The sequence below is a fragment of the Corythoichthys intestinalis genome, chromosome 9 (assembly GCF_030265065.1).
Source record: "Corythoichthys intestinalis isolate RoL2023-P3 chromosome 9, ASM3026506v1, whole genome shotgun sequence".
NCBI lineage: Eukaryota > Metazoa > Chordata > Actinopteri > Syngnathiformes > Syngnathidae > Corythoichthys > Corythoichthys intestinalis.
This window is the reverse complement of record NC_080403.1, coordinates 39,618,229-39,638,965: the sequence shown is the minus strand read 5'-3', so window position 1 is coordinate 39,638,965 and position 20,737 is coordinate 39,618,229. Positions and strand designations below refer to the sequence as shown.

The following is a 20,737-nucleotide window of genomic DNA, read 5'->3' as shown; positions in this document are numbered from 1 at the left end:
GTAGTTTTAACCACATCAGTCACGTAGCATATTTAAACCACCCTTATTTGATATTACTACGTTTATTTTCTTAAGGCATCTTTAGTATGTTCTGTCTGTATGCATCAAAGCAAAACAAGCTGAAAGTGCATGGTAGTACTTTGGTGTCAAATTCACCTCTTACGTTTCACCGGTGTAGCACATTTTGGCAGAACAGTTTTATTTCCTACTCTCGTCTCATCTTATCCAGTCTTTCCTGTTCAATTTGCTTTTGCTGCTCGTGTTTTGAAATATTGACAGTGTTATCATGCTCATAAATTTTCCTCTCGGGTTCAAATTGAAAGGTTTGAACAGATGACGTTTATGTGGCTAGAGTCATACTCTGAAAGCCCGGCAGCGTAACCATGTGAAATCAACGCCCTGCGATGTCAACAAAAATGGTGACCTACTAGTTAAACTAATTTTACAAATTGTATAAAAACGAAAACAGCAAGAGGGGTTTCAGTATCAAATTATTTTAACTCATAATAACGTTTATCTTTTAAGAAATACTTTCTATCCATGGATCCTTTTAAATGGCTATTCTTTAGTGGCACCAAGGGTCATCTCTTGACAACAAGTCGTCATGTACATGGAAAAAAAACTTCTCACAAATGGAGTTGTCAGAACACTACTATAAGATAAGCCTGCAACTTGGAGAATCTGCTCCAAGGGTGCGTAGGAGAACATGCGCGTGCGGATACACACTGGAATTAACAATTAAACATTTTTTTTTTAAGTCGGCAAATTTTAAAAATAGTTACTCCAACCTGCTTATTTTAAACAGAATCAATTGGATGCCTTGACCAAAAGTTGTTTACCCTGATTAACACTAATGTACTTTAATTTACTGTAACATTGGTTTAATGTTTTGACAGAAATAATCGTTATGTGAAATGAACTTGTGCAGTGCCACCTGATAACAGCTCACTGCATATAGCAGGTAAGTTAGGATTTGTTTGCTAAAGCATGCAAAATAACAGAAAGAAAGGGAGTACTAAGATGGCTTGCTTGCATGTCTGCACGGACACACACACAAAGTACACAGAACCACAGGGATGGGTGCTACTGCTTTAACTTAAAATGATGCATGTTCAAACAGGCAGGTGATCGGATATGTCTCTGCTTGCTCTTCACTCTCAATAGATCGGATTTCTCTATGAAGAGTATATTGTTTTATTAAAAACTTGTACAGGTTTATATACATTTGAATTGGTATCGGATTTGCTCGTGTGTGCACTGTACATTTGTTCATTCATCTTTCGTATCACTTATCATCATGAGGGTTTGAGGAGGGCTGTGCATGCATTATGTTGGTGTATGTCTCACAAAGAGTCCTAAGAATTTAAAGTCAACACTTCAGAAAGGAAAGGCCTTTATTAATGTAGACCAAAAAAATATGCCTAGGTTATACAGTGAAAGTGAAGAAAATGTAAAGCAATGTGCAGGACTTTATTACTGTGTTGTTACACAGTATTTGTTGGAGCCATGATACACCCCCCCCCAAGTACATACAGTGTATCACAAAAGTGAGTACACCCTTCGCATTTCTGCAGATATGTAAGTTTATCTTTTCATGGGACAACACTGACAAAATGACACTTTGACACAATGAAAAGTAGTCTGTGTGCAGTTTATATAATAGAGTTAATTTATTTTCGTAAGAAGCATTTCAAGGTCCTGGAGTGGCCTAGGCAGTCTCCAGGTCTTTTGGTATTGACCAAATACATATTTTCCACCATAATTTGCAAATAAATTATTTAAAAATCAAACAATGTGATTTTCTGGGGGGGTGGGGGGGGGGTGTTCTTCACATTTTGTCTCTCATGGTTGAGGTTTACCCATGTTGACAATTATAGGCCTCTCTAATATTTTCAAGTGGGAGAACTTGCACAATTAGTGGTTGACTAAATACTTATTTGCCCCACTGTATGTGTTTTACTTTTAAAACAGATGCATGAGTCAGACAATATGATCATGAGCATTCCTCTATAATTACCATGATCATCATCTAACACTATCATGATGCATGACAAGTAGTTTATGGGCAAAGACAGTTTCAATAGTCAGGATCACAGTCACACCCTTGCACACAAACAAAACACACAAGCAAACAAAGGCATGATTTTAGGGCATGGCGTAACCAGGTGAAGCAAGTATAACAAGATTTTTTTTTTTTTTTAAATGCAGTGCACTGTATGTATAACATCTAGCTCTATGAGGTAAAATGCCGCTCTACAGTGTTTCTAGTTCTACCCTTACTTTTGTATATGACAGTGCTGGAAGCACAGTGATGACTAAGTAGCATGTCTGCCTCACAGTTCAAATTAAAAAAAAAAAAAAAAAAGGTTCAATACTGAGCTCTACCCATCCAGTGTGGAGTTTGCATTTTCTCCTCCATGTCTGTGTGGGTTTTCTCCATATACTCTGGTTTCTTCCAATATCCCCAAAACATGCATGGTAGGTCAATTGTACAGTCTAATTTGTCTGTATTCTAACTGAATGAGAAATATTGTTTGTCTATTTATCCAATTAGTTGAAGGTGTATACCATCCTACTGCTTATATTCAGCTTGGATGGGGTCTATCACCTTAGTGACCCTTGTGAGAAGTGAAAACGCCTGTCCGACAAAATAAGTGCATTTAAGAATCAGGGCTTTGAGTTAATTTTTTCAGGACTATATATGTTAAAAAAAGAAGTGGAAGTTGATAAAATATAACAAGGAGGATGATTTCTTACTCTTAAGTGTATTACAGTATGTTAAAGATGTCCCCGATCCTAACGCGTGGTTGTAAATAGGGCTGTATCACGTCATTTTCAGAGAATCGGAATTGGGTGTTTTTAGAATATATGCCGTATTTTTTGGACTATAAGTCGCACCTGAGTATAAGTCGCACCAGCCCAAAAATGCGCAATGCGCACAAAAGTCACATTATTGGGGGAAATTTAATTGATAAAATCCAACACATAGAACAGATATGTCATCTTGAAGGTCAATTTAAAATAAAAACATACACTAGAGAACAACATGCTGATTAAGTGTACAGTATGATCATGTTACATGATATATGAACATCGAAATGCAAATGTGGCTGGTATGTTAACGTATTACATAGCTATTAAGAGTTATTCAGATATTATAGCATAAAGAACATGCTAAGGAGTTTACCAAACCATCAGTGTCACTCCGAAACACCAAAATAACATGTGAAATGATTTAATAATGTGTATGTGTATAATAAAAGGCTAGGTTCATACTGCAGGTCTTAATGCACGAATCCGATTTTTTCATGTTTTTCCGACTCAAGTGAAACATTAACCTGACGATCTGAACGTGACAAGTCGCATAGAAGTGGACCATTTCAAATCCGATCTGGGTCACTTTCGTATGTGGTCTAAATCCGATCTGGGCCACATTTTTCCAGAATATGACTGGCGGTCTGAACTTTCAAATCTCACGAATCGGAATTCATGCAGCAATGACGTCAGCAAAGCGAAAGCGGCAGGCAGGACGGGAGCGATGCAGCTGTGCATTAGCTTTTAGCTTGAACTCTGCTTTTATGCAGAAGTGGGCTTGACCACAGTCATAAAAAAACTAAATCAAAAAAAGGATAAGCCTCACAATTTTCTATTTTCATTCTATGTGCTGAATGAGAAATATTCCAGTATTGCTTACATGGCCGAGACGGGGCAAATTAACACACCCACGTCATGTCACGTACACAAGTTAAGTATGTGTGTGTGTGTATGAGTTCTATCAGTCCATATAAACTTTGAATAAAAGACTAAACAGCGATTATTAATGTCTGTTATTTGAGTCATCTTTTTGGAAATCAAAATATGATCACCCTGGAATGACGTACAGCTAACATGTGTAATTTGTTTTGATGCTTCTGTGCATGCAGATCACTTTGCTGAGCGCATCTCGGACTGCGAATTAGTGCGCATGCATGATACTTGAACGAGCTCCATGGACAAAGGCATTCTGAACGAGCATGCCAAAAAAATCCGACATGACAAAAAATTGGATTTGTGCATTAAGATCTGCAGTATGAACCTAGCCTTAGTGAAGCCAAATTTTTGTTCCTGCTACTTAATTAATGTATTTTTCTCTGCTGTTGTTGTTGAAGTGCAAATGTTTGTGTTACTAAAACTTTATACCTCTGTGCCTTAATGCTTGAGTTATTGAAGTGCAATTTTATTTTTTTCTAGAAAAAGGCATTTAATTTATTCTGCAATTCTGTGCTGTATTGATATTGTTGTCTTTTACTTAAAAGAGACATGGTCTATTATTTTTAGTTGTGATGTCTTAAAAAGTATTTTTTAATTTAAGAGTAAACGTTTATTGCGTTTAAATGGGTGTACTTAATATTACTTGGTATTATTAATTTAAACTGTATTATTACTGTTATTGTAAATAGGTTTAAAAAAAAATGGGGGGCTGCAATAATATTGAATATCGCAATCATTTATGAGAGAATTTATCGTCCACTAAAATTTGTTATCGCGACAGGCCTACTTCCATCACAGTAGAATAACTGTTTGATTGAACATCAACCCTTATCCAAATGTAGAAAAATGATGTTTTTGCCATTAGAAGGATTCATGTAGTTGTGGACTAACTGTGTTCCTCTCGGGTCCCCAAATGACTAGCTATGGCACTGGATAAAGTCATTGCCGGAGCCCTCTGACTGACTGATTGGCCTAACACAAATAAAATGTGAATAGTGAGTCGTAAAGTGATAAACAACAACTAAAGTGAATTGCAGGACACATTGATCATAGACATTTCAAATGTACGTTGTGATCATTAAAAAAAAAAAAAAATCTGCAGAATCGGCATGCTCAGTTTAACTTGGGGAGGACTGCAGACGACTTTGAGCCAATTCGTCAATGTGGTTTAGTTAGCCCATCTCCATATCATTGTATGTTTTAACTCAGCATGGGCGAAGTGGCAGTGGACAGCACAAACACTACAGTAATTCATATTACACAGTAAAACTTTCTAAGAAGTCGCAGTAAATACATTTTTTTTCCATACACTTGCCCTGTCGGAGTAGCTGTGTGTTGTATTTCCTTGCTTGTGATGTTTTTGTTGTTGCTATTGCCTGAGGCAACAAGTGGTTAATTTCAAGCCCTGTAAAGTCTGCTGTTCTAGTAAGCGTTTACTGACTTTTTTTTCATTGCCCTTGACTCTGTACAAACTAGGGTCAGACATTAGCGGTGACCGTCTTGCCTGAAGCCACACATACTTTGTTTGGGCCACCTGAAGTTCGGTGATGCTGGCCCGACAAGGCCACCTCGGAGCTTATGACTGCAAAATGTATGCAACATGTTCAGGCCCAACAATTCAAAATCACCACCTGGCACTGATTATGAGGATACAATAAACGAAGAAGAATTTGAATTTACCTCTTGCTTGTAATATCGGTGTCCTTTCGTCAACTCTTCCTCCTGCTTTTGAGACTCCTCCTCTTGCTCCCGGTAGTCTGTTTTTTTCTCCAAGCTCTCCAAGGCTGATCTCGGCTCAAAGCCCCCTCTATTCTTCATTCTTTCTTGTGCATCTCTTTCCTGATTGCCATTATTGAAGGGCACCAGTACGTCCAATGTTGTATCCCGTGTAGTTAGATCCACTCTAGGCTGTGAACCCCATCGAGTTGGCTTTACTGAAAAATCATCAAAATGACCAACATCCGCCAGAGGTGAAGGCTCATTGACAGAGAAGTTATCGTAAAGTATTCCAGTTTGGGGCAAATCCTTAGAATGGGAACTAATTAAATATCCTTCAGCTTCTTTTCTTTTCATTTCTTCCCTCCAACCTTCTTCCCTTCTCACCTCTTCTCTTTGTCTCCCTGTCTCTCCTAATCTCTCCAGCTCTTCATTTTGCTGTTGCATTTTTATCTCCATCTTCCATCTTGTCCGTGACTCCTCCTCCTTCAGTGCTTGTGCCACTCTTGAGTCCTCTTTTCTGCGCTCTAATTCCTCCTGTATCTGTCTGTCATCCTCTTCCTCTTTGAACCTGAGTTGTTCGATCACCTCCCTTCTTCTCTCCTCTTCCCTCATACTTTTCCTCTCAATTTCCTCCCTTCTTTGCCTTTCATTTTGCTCTATCTTCAACTTGAGTCTTTCTATCTCCTCCCTTCGTTTCTCCTCATCCCTAATTCTTTCTCTCTCCAATTTATCTCTTCTCTGTCTCTCCTCTTCTTCCACTTTCCGCCTTATTCTTTCAATCTCCCTCCTTCTCTCATCTTCCCTTAACCTTTCCCGCTCCAATTTTTCAAGTTCCTGTCTCTCCTCTTCTTCCCTTTCTAGCCTCAGTCTTTCTATTTCATCCTTCCTTTGCTTCTCTTCCCTTAGCCTTAACCTCTCCAATTCCTCACGATGCCGTGTTTCCTCTTCTTCCCTCAACAGCCTTAATCTTTCTATCTCCTCTCTCTTTTTCTCCTCTTCCCTTAGCCGTTCCCTCTCCAATTCTTCTCGTACCTGTCTCTCCTCTTCTTCTCGCTTTAGCCTCGATCTTTCCATCTCCTCCCTCCTTCTCTCTTCTTCCCTTAACCTTTCTCTCTCTAATTCACGAATCCGTCTCTCATCTTCTTCCCTCTGCAGTCTCCGTCTTTCCATCTCTTCATCTCTCCTTCTTTCTATTTCCTCCTTCCTTTGCCTCTCTTCCCTTAGCCTTACCCTCTCCAATTCTTCACGATGCTGTCTTTCCTCTTCTTCCCTCAACAGCCTTAATCTTTCCATCTCCTCCCTCTTTCTCGCCTCTTCCCTTAACCTTTCTCTCTCCAATTCTTCATGAACCCGTCTCTCTTCTTCCCTCTTCAGCCTCAATCTTTCAATCTCCTCCCTCCTTCTCTCTTCTTCCCTTTGCCTTTCCTTCTCCAATGCATCCCTTTTCTGTCTTTCCTCTTCTTCCTTCACTAGCTTCAATCTTTCTATCTCTTCCCTCCTTCTCTCCTCTTCTTTCAACCTTTCTTTGTCTAATTCATCCCTTTTCCGCTTTTCCTCTTCTAACTTCCTCACTCTTATTCTTTCAATTTCCTGCCTTTCTCTCTCCTCCTTCCTTACTTTTTCCCTTTCTAGTTCCTCCTGTCTCTGTAACTCTTCTTCCTTCTTCAGCCTCAATCTTTCCATCTCCTCCCTGATTCTCTCCTCTTCCCTTATCCTTTCCTTCTCCAATTCCTCCCTTCTTTGCCTCTCTTCTTCCCTCTTTAGCCTTAATCTTTCCATCTCGTCCCTCCTTTGCTCCTCTTCTCTAAGTCTTTCCTTCTCTCGTTCATCCCTTCTCTGTCTCTTCTCTTGTTCCCTCTGCAGCCTTAATCTTTCTGTTTCTTCCCTTCTTCTCTCCTCTCTCAACCTTTCTTTCTCTTTATCCTCTCGTCTTTGTCTCTCCTCCTCTTCCAACTTCAGTCTTAAACTTTCCATATCCTCCTTCCTTTTTTGCTCTTCCCTCAGTCTTTCTCTCTCTATTTCCTTCCGTTTCTGTCTCTCCTCTTCCTCTCTCTGCAGCCTTTCTGTTTCTTCCCTTCTTCTCTCCTCTCTCAACCTTTCTTTCTCTTTATCCTCTAGTCTTTGTCTCTCCTCCTCTTCCAACTTCAGTCTTAATCTTTCCATATCCTCCTTCCTTTTCTGCTCTTCCCTCAGTCTTTCTCTCTCTATTTCCTCCCGTCTCTGTCTCTCCTCTTCTTCTCTCTGCAGCCTTTCTGTTTCTTCCCTTCTTCTCTCCTCTATTCTTTGTCTCTCCTCTTCTTCTCGCTTCAACCTCAATCTTTCCATTTCTTTCCTTCTCTCCTCTTCTTTCAACCTTTCTTTCTCCAGGTCATCTATTCTTTGTCTCTCTTCTTGCTTCTTCAGCCTCAATCTTTCTATCTCTTCCCTCCTTCTTGCTTCTTCCAGCCTTTCTTTCTCCAATTCCTCCCTTCTCTGCCTCTCCTCTGCCAACCTCTTCACACTGATCTTTTCCATCTCCTCCCTCCTTCTGTCTTCTTTCAACTTTTCTCTTTCCTGTTCCTCTCTTCTCTGTTTCACCTCCTCTTCCCTCTCCAATGTCAATCTTTCTTTCTCCTTCTCCTGCCTTCTCTCCTCTTCAATTTCTTCCTCCATTTCATCCCTTCTTTGCCTCTCCTCTAAAGTTCCTACATCATCTAAGTTTTTATCAGCTATGACATGAGGAGCTTCGAGACTGTCTCCCTCCGCACCAAATTGTTGGTGTTTGGCAGTGTCAAACCTTTTAACAATTTCTGATGAGGAGTCATTGGCAACATCGTAATCTGTTGATGTTTTTTTCTCTAAATCGTCTGATGTGTCAAGTCTTTTTGTTGAAGGTTTTTCAGTTTTGTCAGCCTTCTTGGATTCAGGAACAGCTAGCGATTTGGGAGGCTTCTCTATTGTTGGTGCAGTTGGGGGCACAACGCTGGGGAAGAAAATTCATTGATTAATTAAGTTGCTTTGAACACTGCCATTCAAAAGGTTTGCGTTGTTCCATGAAAAGTAGGGATACACGATATCCATTTTTTGAAACTGATATCGATATCGATAACTTCCTGCTCCTCAAAGCCGATACCGATATCGATAACCGATAATGAATATATAATTTTTAAAATGTAAAACCTGAGTTTTGGAACACCTGGAGGTTTAAAAAAAAAAAAAAACTAGTGGTAGATTGAACATAGATTTGCTTTTGAGCTCACTAGATTTTTCATAATGACATGAACAAAACCGTGCGTTTCATTTCTGCACTGCCCGAATGCCAGCTAAGAATGGATGCACTTCCATAAACCACAAGGCTTGGTCTTTTCTTGCTTTTATGGGAAGACTCGTCTTAATATTGTGAAAGTACAACAGAAAAATACACATATTCAATACTCAATATACAACAAACTGCACAATAAACTTATATACACAACTATTATATGTATAGCATAGCACACTAACTTGAGCTACTAAAGCACAGGTGTCAAACCGATTCCAGAAAGGGCCAAGTGGGTGCAGGTTTGCTTTCCAACCAATGAAGAGGACACCTTTTCACCAATTAGATATTTTACATGTGTAATCAGTTCAACTTTGTCAGGTGCTGCTTGTTTCAGCAGGAAGTTCATTGGTTAAAGTCTCTGCGTGTTATCGGTTGGAACAAAATCCAGCCCCCTCTTGGCCCTTTCTGGAATCTGTTTGACACCTGTGTACTAAAGCATTAGCTGGCTTCTATAACACAACTTATGAAGTTCTGTACATATGACCCTTCACCACAGAAGTAAACTTATATTGCACATCCATATGTTATAGTAAACATAAAATACTTACATATATTTCCGAGGCGGAAACGTATCAGAAAGCATTCACGACTGTCAATGCTACCGCTAGACACCGCAATGTGTAAGTGATTGAACCAAACTAAACTGCTAAAATTAGTTATCGCGACAGGCCTAAGTACACAACTACAGTACCTGAAATTCGAGTAGGCTAAGAAAAGGCCAGCGTCACATCAATTGTGATCCATTTTAAGCGAAAGCCCTCTGGCTACTTTTGTGGTTTTGGGTCTACTTGTTTCCCGCCAACACCATGTTGGTGACCCTTATTGCTGGTCTTTTTAACCTATACGTCCTGCTGCATACAGACACTTCTTTTCTTTTATATTCTATTTTATATTCACAGGGGACAATAATACATTTTTCTATACACAGCAATGTTCAGGGCTAATGATGAGGTTCTAACACAGGGCCAGTGACTGATAAGCAGGAAGAAAAAAGCTCAACACAGATCTTTAACTCATAGCAAGACTTTTCACAAACTGATAAATCAATGTAAATTACAGAATTTTTCTAATTAAATGTTTGGCCATAACCAAAGTAGTTCATAATGGAGGTTCTACTATGTAATTACTTTTAGGGGTGTGCCATGTATTTATGTAACTGTAAACAAGAAGAGCAACTTTCCATTGTGACATAAAATCAAATATCCATCATGTGTACGATTTCCAATAACATTAGTTTGACAGAGGAAAGAAGGCTTACTAACCTAGGTTCCTGAGTCCAGTTTTTTATCCGCTCCTTGACACCAGCCGTTTCGTTAATAAACTCGGGCTGCACTCTTTTCACAGCAACCTCAGGCTTTGAGTCAAATAAAAGACTGATCCGGCGTTTAATGCTGCCCCCTCCATTGCTGTCCTCCGCTATTTTGGCTTCATCGCTTCCTGTCATAGATGTCTCTGGCACTTTTGAGTTTGGCTGGTTTGCATTTTCTTTTCCCTTGTTCATAGATGTCGACCGTGTGTGTTCAGTTGGCCGAGGGATGCCACCAGCGTTAAACTTTGAGGTTAGCTCCTCAGGCAAGCGCTTTCTGGTTCCTCCCCATTGAAATGTTTCATTGATATCTGAGGAATCATTCCTCTGAGCCTCATCAGGAGTTTGGACGTTTTTTGTTGGAGATTCATTTTCATTCTTTTCAATGTCATCATGTTTAGTGTTTGTCACAGCCTGCGTTTCTGTTTTGTTGTTTGTTTTGACAACTTTTTTTTGGACTGCAGCAGGTTTGGGTTCAGGTTTGGGAGGTTTTGTTTGATCCTTTAAAGGTACATTGGTGGGCTTTGACAGAGGTGGTTTTGCAGGTGGTTTGGTCAAGGGGGGTTTAGGAGCAGTTTTAGCTACAGATTTTCCATCCTTGTCTGTAGATGGCACATTAACAGTCTTTGGAGGATTTATGGAGCGAATTATGTTGTTTTTTGCGGAGAAAGGTTTGGGAGTAAGTCGAGGCTTAGGAGGAAGAGATGGCTTGGGTTTCGAGACATCTATCACCTGGGAAGAGTCGACTGAGCTCTGCATTGTTGGGTTTCTAAAAAAAAATAGGAAAAGAAAAAGACAAAAAGCCGTGAAAATATGTTAAGGTTCACTCGTACAATTGTCATGAAGCAAATACTGTCATACAGACCAAATTCAAAGTTTGTACGAGGCTGTAAACACATTTATCTTGATGTTGAAATAGAAAATTTTAACATTAACTGTCAATGTAAACTCCTCTGCTGTGATGGCACCCACCAGAGCCCATCTACGGTTACCGCAGGGTTTTAAAAGACTCAGAGAATAATTTTCCCATTTTCCCTACCCTGCGAATTGTGTTAATTTTGTTTTAATTTTTTTTTGCAATGTGGGGAAAACAGATTCAAATCCCCAACCTAAGAGCTGTGGCTGTGGCTAACCAATAATGATAATCCTAATGATAATTTACATTAATGCATTGAATTTCATCAGTGTCTAGTTCACAAGCAAACGTTGCGGCAATTTTCTTTTCAAGATACCGGAATCAAAAGTCATATGATAATTTAATCATTGGCTCAGAAGAGTAATCAATAGCAAACAGATCATCTTTTACTGAGTTTAATGTGCTGCTGGTAAAGTCCCAATGTAATGGTTAGCAAACCCACACACTTTGCATGGAGATTACTATTTAATATGTACCATTCTGCAAATAGCTCTCCAAACTGTCAGATGACGAACGCATGAGCTGAGTCATTAGGTTCAGGAAGTCATTATAAAAGCTCCTACAAATTTGGGAGACAGTACTTCCTGTTTGATTTCCTCTGCAACCTATTAAGGAAGCAAACTAGTTGAGAAGGGTCTGTTGAGGGTCCTCAAAGATGGGGGGTGTAACGTGTATAAGCCTAACCCTATTCTGAACCACAAGCACACACCTACAGCAAATGTTACGCCCTAGTTATGCAGGCCGTACACAGATACACTTCAACTCAAGCCCGCCATAGGGGTCCCTGAATGACCTAATTTATTTTACTTTACATTCACATATTTCGTTTTTATTTAAATCATTGTCTGATTAAATATTATGTTCTACTCGATATATACTTAAAAACTTTTAACATATAAACTATTTCAAATACCGTATTGGCCCGAATATAAGATGGTGTTTTTTGCATTGAAATAAGACTGAAAAAGCGGGGTCGTCTTATATTCGCGGTCTAGACATTATACCCATTCACAACGCTAGATGGCGTCAGATATCATTGAAGCGATGTTCTGTCATGACAGATCTCAGCTACTGTTAGTTTAACCAGTTTGCATTATTTTATTGCAATGTTTTTCCTTATTCAGATTTGTTTCAAGACTACAGTTAGTTAGACTTCACTTTGATGGTTAATGCAGTTATTGCAATTTTGTTGTTTTATCACAATAGATTGGTTTGTTTACATTTCAAAAACCAGAAACCATTCATTTACGAATGTGATTGCACTTTAGTTTACATATTTAAATGTTCAGATATTAAGATTTGAATCAGGCAAAATAACATGCTTTTGCTCTCAAATATATTGTTATAATCATTTGTTTCAGATGTACTGTAATTATTTTCTATATAAAAATTAATTTGGTGTTCAAAAAGTCTTTTCAAACTTGAGTCTTGAAAAAGAGGGGGGTCGTCTTATAATCAGGGCCGTCTTATATTTGGGCCAATACGGTATATATTTTTTTCTTTTTTTGCACAAGGCCCCCACCTCCTCTGTCTTAGCAGAGAATGGTTTGACCCCGCTCTGGCGCACTCGAGGCTTCACTACGTACGTGTCCTGAAGCGGGAAATTAAAATCTGTCATTGTTATAAACTATAAACATGCTCGGATGTGCAGAAAAGAAAAAAAAATGAGATGAAGATGATAGAGGTGAACGACAAAAAAAAAAGATGAAGTTTTTAAAAGGGGACAAGAAGCCAGAGAATTAGGGCTAGAGTTGGATGCGGATGGTGAAAGAATTTATTTGCAAATTATGATGGAAAATAAGTATTTGGTCAAGACCAAAAGTTCATCTCAATACTTTGCTATATTCCCTTAATTGATAATGACAGAGGTCAAACGTTTTGTGTAGGTCTTCAAAGGTTTTCACACACTGTTGCAGTTATTTTGGCCCATTCCTCCATGCAGATCAGAAAATCACTTTGTCTGATTTTTAATGAATTTATTTTGCAAATTATGGTGGAAAATAAGTATTTGGTCACTTACAAACAAGCAAGATTTATGGCTCTTACAGAGCTGTAACTTCTTTAAGAGACTCCTCTGTCCTTCACTCGTTACCTCTATCAATGCCACGTGTTTGAACTCATTCTCAGTACAAAAAACAACTGTCCACAACCTCAAACAGTCACACTCTAAACTCCACTATGGCCAAGACCAAAGATCTGTCAAAGGACATCATAACAGAAACAAAATTCTAGACCTGAATCTTGCTGGGAAGACTTAATCTGCAATAGGTAAGCAATTTGGTGTGAAGAAATCAACTGTGGGAGCAATTATTAGAAAATGGAAAACATGCATCATCTGCCTTGATCTGGCGCTCCCCGCAAGATATCACACTGTGGGGTCAAAATGATCCCAAGAACAGTGAGCAAAAATCACAGAATGACACGGGGGGAGCTCGTGAATGACCTGGGGAGAGCTGGGACCAAAGTAATAAAGGCTACTATCAACACCACACTCCGCCACCAGGAACTGCAGTGCCAGATGTGTCACCCTGCTTAAGTCAGTACACGTCCAGGCCCATCTAAAGATTGCTAGAGAGCATTTGGATGATCCAGAAGAGGACTGGGAGAATGTCATATAGTCAGATGAAACAAAAAATTGAACTTTTTGGTAGAAACACAACTTCTCGTGTTTGAGGGTGAAAGAATGTTGAATTGTATCCATACCTACTGTGAAGCATGGGGGTGGAAACATCATGCTTTACCACATTTTTCCTGCAAAGGGACCAGGACACCTGATTTGTGTAAAGGAAAGGATGAATGGGGCCATGTATTGTGAGATTTTGAGTGAAAACTGTTGAGTGTTGAGTGAAACTGTTTTCTGAGTGAATCTCGGATCCATGCGGGCTCCAGTAGGTCTCCTGCAATATTTGCGGTGACTGTGGTGTAAATCAATGGAAGATTCATCTGAAAAATCCACCTTTTGCCACAAAACAGTAAAGTTTGGTGGTGGCAAAATCATGGTCTCGGGTTACATCCAGTATGGGGGTGTGCGAGAGATCTGCAGGGTGGAAGGCAACATAAATAGTCTGAAATATCAACAAATCTTAGCTGCCTCTTACATTCCTGACCATAAAAAGGGACAAATTCTGTACCAGGATGGTGCTCCATTGCATACTTCAATCTATACCTCAAACTTCCTCAAGGCAAAGAAGATCAAGATCCTCCAGGACTGGCCAGCCCAGTCACCAGACATGGGTAGGATGAAAGAGGAAGCATGGAAGATGAAACCTAAGAATGTTGATGAACTCTGGGAGGCATGCAAGACTGCTTTCTTTGATGTTCTTGATGACTTCATCAATAAATTGTATGAATCTTTGCCTAACCGCATAGATGCAGTCCTTCAAGCCCAAGTCATACAAAATATTAAATTTGGATCTCAGAGAACCACTACTTAATTCTATATGTAACATATTTTTGTATTTGAAGTACATTTTTTGTTCCATTTTCACACTACTTTTTCTAGGCGACAAAACTTTTGTCTTGCCAAAATTTGACCTTTATGTCTTCATTAAATGATAAATCTTTTTTCAGTGAAACAAATATATTTTTGTACATTCAACATCATTTGGCAGGGTCTTAGCTTTCATATGAGCCATTTCTGAAATCAATCGAATAGTCAAGTCATGTTATTAGCAATTGTTTCTACAAAATGGATAAGCGACAAGACTTTTGTCAGGGGCTGTATACATATATATAATTTTTTTTCTCCCGCTATTTTGTGCTGTTGCTCTACTGTATTTAACCTGTTTTGACATAGTATGTATAAAGGCCAAAATTGCCTATGACCATTCCAGCTGTTTCTGTTGAATTATTACATATAAAACATTTTTTTCTGTTGAATTTTATCCTAATAAGTTGAATAAAATATTATCAAGTTTATCAAGTTGAGCATATATGGTTATCGATAGGACATCTATATTACAAATGTTGACCAAAACATTTGGGATTTTTTTTTTTGTCTTCTTGGGCCCAAAATGTTGATTATAATATAAACAACAAATTGGACATGAAGGTTATGGTGTCCTGAAATAAAGGACCCAACCAGACCATTGTGAACAATTCTATCTTTGAAATATATATAAAAGGCAACATCAAAGGCATGCAAAATTGAACAAAATAGGCCCAGGCCTTAAAGGGTTGCACAACTCTTACACTTTTCTGCAAAGCTGGGCATTCATTAAATCCTAAGGCTAAGCATCGATGTATCAGTACACTCTTTGACCTCACTTAAAGACAATTCAGTGCACAAGGAGATCTATTAGGGCAACACTACTAGAACTAATGAGTCTCATTAACGATGTTTTTCCCACAGCTGTAGGACACAAGTGGGGCAATTTTTGCAAACAAGTAGGAAAAATATTTGTACATGTTATTGTGGTGTAATTGATACCTGTGTACTACTCGCACTACAAGCGAAGGGTAGCGCCAGTAAGACTCAACGAATGTAGTTTCTCCTCACTAGTCACAGTAGTGATAAAATAAAACAGTTTAAACTAAATCATGGTCATTCTACAGGTGAACTATTTTACGACTAAGGATTTGAAGAACCTACTAGTCAAGGGTTGGCAATTCAAAATGTTGAAAGAGCTATATTTGACCCAAAAAACAAACTGATTTAGCATGTCTGGAGCCTCAAAAAATGAAAAGCCTTGTATAAACCTTATATTGAAAGCAACACCGGCTGTATGTATCGATATTAGCTTTTATAGCCTACTATCAAAATGACTAAGTTCGCTAGAAATACATAATTTGTCTTCATGGTTAAATGTTTATTTTCCCTGCAGTGGATCCTATATAGCCGGGGTCCTCAATTAGCGGACCGCAGTCCATGACCGGCCCACAGCACACCTCTCTGCGGACCCAGAGCAAATGCCACTTTTCAAAATAAAATAAAATAAAATAAAAATAAAAATAAAAAAATGCTACTATTCTATCGCTGAATTCTGTTTCATTTTTAGTCAAATATCTTCCATGTTCCCACTTCTGTTGGCATCTCTATGACAACGATGCGCTGATTGGCTGAGAGAGCATGCATGGATGCGCTGATTGGCTGATAGAGCCTACATGCTACTAGCTAGAGTGGACGGACTGCAGCAGTGTGAAACACGGGTTGCACCCGGCATTTTGCAATCCCAGTAGAAGACCGACTCTTACATAATGGCATGCTCAAAGTTGACCAAGAAAAGACAAGTGGACAACGAAAATTTTTACCAACTGCAAGTACAAAACCTATGTGCTTAATATGCTTCAAGACAGTTGCTCTGATAAAAAGTGAAAATGTGAAACGCGATTATGTTAAAGAGCAGAGCTCTTTTGAAGATAAGTTTCCTCCTAAATCAGAATTGAAAAGGCAAGAAATTAACAGGTTGAAGCAGTCATATCAAGAGTCAAGCAAGGTTATTGTTAAATCTACACAACAATAAATTGCAATGGAGTGTTCACTCAAAGTGTCGTGGGTGTTGGCCAAACATAAGAAGCTGTTCTCTGATGGAGAAATAATATAAAAGTGCATGACTGAAGTGATGGCAGCAATGTTCGAAGGAAAAGAAAAGAAGGGAATGACAACAAAAATCAAACAAATCTCACTCTCAGATTCATCAACCACAAGGCGCACTGAAGTACTGGCTGATGATGTGAGTAAAGAGCTTTGTGACCCCCAAATGCCATTTCTCTCATTGAGCAGTGTTTTACAGTTAGTTACTGTCAATAATGATTATGTTTGCACCTTCCTGACAGAGCTTGTCATTTATGTTCTGAACATGTTAGAGCTGAAAAAAATACTCGAGCAACTTGAGTAACTCGAGTTTAAAAACTGATCCGAGTAATTTTATTCACCTCGAGGAATGGTTTAATTTTGCCAGCTCTAAGCGTCACGTTTTGCCCGGACTACTTTTAATGCGGGACAACAGGCTGACGTCACGTGCGTATAGGAAGAAGCAATAAAAAAAAAAACCTTACTGCAGCCGACAGCCGTTACAAACTGTGTCGATGTTGCTAAAAACTACACCCACGTGTTGCTACGGTGGTAGCAGCCTAGCAAGTAGCGTCTGATGCGTGTCATAGATATCACAAGTACGTCGAACTAGATGCGAATGACAGACTCGGCAGCGTTAATAAAACAGCCGCCATCTTAAAGCAGTACACTTCTTGGCGCTCATAAATAACATTAATGTTACTTTCCCTCGCTCACGTAACGTTATCCCTGCGGAGGGCTAGGTTTCTATTCATTATGACCACTGTCGATGCTTGGCTAACTCTTACATACAGGCTTTATTTAATCTGTAAAAATAGCGCTGTAGAGTGATTAGGGTGTAAAATAAAAACATAATAATGCTAACTGTCAGTTTTAGCTCAGTAGTCATTGCTGGATAAAACACCAAGTAGCACTGGTGCCTAATGTGCTCCAATACAGCACAGCTTTTATTTTGAACACTGCAAAAACTCAAAATCCTATCAGGACTTACAGTTTAGACTAACTTAAAACTTAACTAGAACTTATAGCTTGACACAAGTGGAAATTCAATTGAAACACGTAGGAAAAACACCTAACCTTTAAGTCATGTGTGTTATCAAGTGTAATGACATTTTTAGGTAAGAAATATATAATGTATATATATATTTTTTATAAGATCTAAAAGTTTTTGGAGTGAAAGCAGTGAATTAGTTTATTTTTTTAGTCACATTTGAGATGCAATTGTTGGCTGGTTTCAACAATGTACATCGAAAACAAAGACACTAATTGACTGAAAATGGTTCAATATTACATTAAATGTCTTGTTTTCGCATCTATTTGTATAATTGCTCTTTACCTAAAATAAAAATGTTTTATCTGATTACTCAATTAATCGATAGAATTTTCAGTCGATTACGCGATTACTAAAATATTCGATAGCTGCAGCCCTAGAACATGTACTGAACTACTATTTGCACGTTTTCTTTTTTGTCCAATAGTGTTACAAAATGTACAGTCAATACTTATTGTTTGCACCTTAATGACAGATCTTGTCAATTATTTAGTGGACATGTGTAAACATTGGACCTGCATGTTTTTTTTTGTCTTTTAATTTTAAGTCAAGAAAATTTTATGTGAATTAATTGTTACATTTTATTTTTATTTAATCAGAATGTGCATTGTATTTTTGTTTGGTCAAAAGAAAACCACCTTTACCACCTTCGACCTGCCTTGTACTTGAACATCATTAATAAATGGACCCATGCTTGTATGAAAAAAAATAGTTCTGGACCTTCAAGATTTGTATTTGAGGACCCCTGCTATAGAGAATGACGCACCACGTGACTACTCTGTTGTACGATGCCAACTCAAGTTTCACTTCATTACAATATTCATGAATTGAAAGAATGTTTGTGACATGTTTGTCCTCCTACAGAAACCATATCAACACAAAAAATATATTTCCCTCCCCCATCTTTTTCCGTTTTCAAAAATCTTTGAAAAAGCTCCAGCGACCCACTAGGGTAGCGCTAAAGAGCCGCACATGGCTCTAGAGCCGCGGGTTGCAGACCCAAGTACCAGTGAATGGGCCTCAAATATAGCGGATAAATATAACAGCCTTTCATTCGCTTTTCCACCTTGCAAAATAAATCACGTTTGCACAGAATCGGATTACAGCCAGATCTAGCTAGGTAGGGTTTTTTGATGGTACCGTACACCCATGGTAAATGTGGAAACATTTTAGATAAGCTATAGCAGGGATAAGAGTGACAGTGTTTGCACAAAGTCTAAAGTAGCATTTCCAAATGTGTCACAAAAAATTCCCGAGGCATTGTTTGCTGCATCTGGTTTGACCTGTCAGTCTTTTTGAATCTACTAGTCTCGCAGATCCCCACCCAAAAGTTGAATGACTGTGTCTACCTGTTCCACTCAATATAACAAACACATTGTTTTGTTTGATTACAAACGCCAATGTTATTTGCATGGGTATAGGTGGTGCCTTTTTGATGAAATGGGGGTGTGGTACCCCAAATGCGCAAACCACTTTCAAATTATGAGCATCTCCATCCTGTCAGGTGAGCGTGAGAAAGCTACTTTCTGTAAAGCTGCGCTTGACAGATCAATATTTGATGTTTTTCCAGGACACAATCTCGTTTATCCGTGAAGAAAATCTTTTTCCGAGCAGCTACGTCATCTTTGTTTGCTTGCCCTCTTTTTACTTGCTGCTCACCTGCTTTAAGTAGAGTGATGCAGCACCTTCAAAAGTCCATGATACAGCTATAAATGGCAGCACAAGGATATCCCATGAAAGACGTTACGCTCTATATTCAGCTGGGTTAATATGTTACGGATAAACAAACGTCAACAGTGAACTATCGGTCGTTGAACTATATGAAGAGAAACAAACTCGCTTTAAAAATGTGTAACTATTGCTAGCTAAACATTCAGTCCTACATCTCGTTTCAAAATATGCCCACAATACATATGCAAAGCACAAATAAAAGACACGAGTTGTGCACCTGCCCCACATATAGATGTAAAAATGTGTTTAATTTACCTTTCAGTATTCACACAACCATACAGATAGCGACGAATGAAGGACGTAGGACGAAGTTATAAATGGAAAAACAAACTTGCGTTTTCCTCCACCGTCTCGCCTGCTTCTGTTTTTCCTCATTCCCACTAAGGAGGCGTCACAATTGTGTTGACTCCTCTCCACACACTCCCTGCCCTCCACTCCTCCTTTGGTCGACCCACCAATTTTGAGGTGAAGTTAGACGTTATAGTAACGCGCGTTTGTGAACAATTAGGCGTGAATTTCAAAATAAAACCGAAGAGTATTTTAAAGCAATATTCCCTAGGATTTGTTGGCTAGGAAATGTTGGCTCCCACAGTAGCCCTATACCGATTATGGTAAATTTTGTGAGCAGGACACAATAATTTTTTTGTCTTAGCCATATTAAACATGTACTATATATTAACCATAAGCGGATTTTAGGGGGGGGCAAGGAGGGACAGCCCCCCCCCCCCCGTGGCCGAAAAGTGTCATGGCATATAATTGACTTTCCTACAAATATATATACATATATACATATTTGATAGAACAATATGTCTATATGCTGCCATAGCAGATACATGGCGCATGAAGCCCCCGAACTATTTTTAATTAGTCCGTTTTACCCTGAAAACCCCCGTTTACAGACGTCGCGTAACCGCTTTTTTTTTTCACCCCAGTCATAAAACGAAGGTAACTAATTACATTTTTTATTCAAAATTTCTGTCATTTTTAGCTTTGAATCATTAATTGAAGTCTAATATTTCGTTTAAAAAAAAAAAAAAAAAAAAAACTTTAAAAAAATATTCACACGCATATTTTAAACTTTTAAACAAATTACGTCACAATGAAAACTTTGGTGTCTGTAAAAATGTCACGGATATCTACCTTATGACTATCGCTTAATTGTATTTTTTTTGTTACTGTCGCATTTTTTTTGTTACTGTCGCATTTTCCCTGATATGTTAGATGATAAATAATTCTTTCAAGCATACAAAAAAAATTTGAAAAAATAACGTTTAAAAGGGTAACTATATGAAAAAGAAAATCTCAACCACTCCTTGTTGTCAGCGATTTCTGCATCGCAACCTTTGTTATATCACCATGTTTCACCCATGAAATAAAAAATCCGGCTGTGGCCATTCACAGCTGTGTCTTGACACTCGGTGATACATGCTACATGGAGCTTTTAGATAGAA

The 20,737-nt window shown here is 38.6% G+C and overlaps 1 protein-coding gene across 1 annotated transcript in view; it reads right to left on the bottom strand.

The window, feature by feature from the left end:
- Positions 1 to 19,715, bottom strand: part of tnks1bp1 (tankyrase 1 binding protein 1) — a 42,858-nt gene extending 23,143 nt beyond the window's left edge. Inside the window, exons 1-3 of the mRNA XM_057846134.1 lie at positions 19,542 to 19,715; positions 10,033 to 10,845; positions 5,431 to 8,431 (exon numbers count right to left, since the gene is read on the bottom strand). Coding sequence (XP_057702117.1) covers positions 5,431 to 8,431; positions 10,033 to 10,835 — 3,804 coding nt within the window. The 5' untranslated portion in view covers positions 10,836 to 10,845; positions 19,542 to 19,715. The remainder of the gene's footprint in view (positions 1 to 5,430; positions 8,432 to 10,032; positions 10,846 to 19,541) is intronic.
- Between the last annotated feature and the right edge of the window lie 1,022 nt (positions 19,716 to 20,737).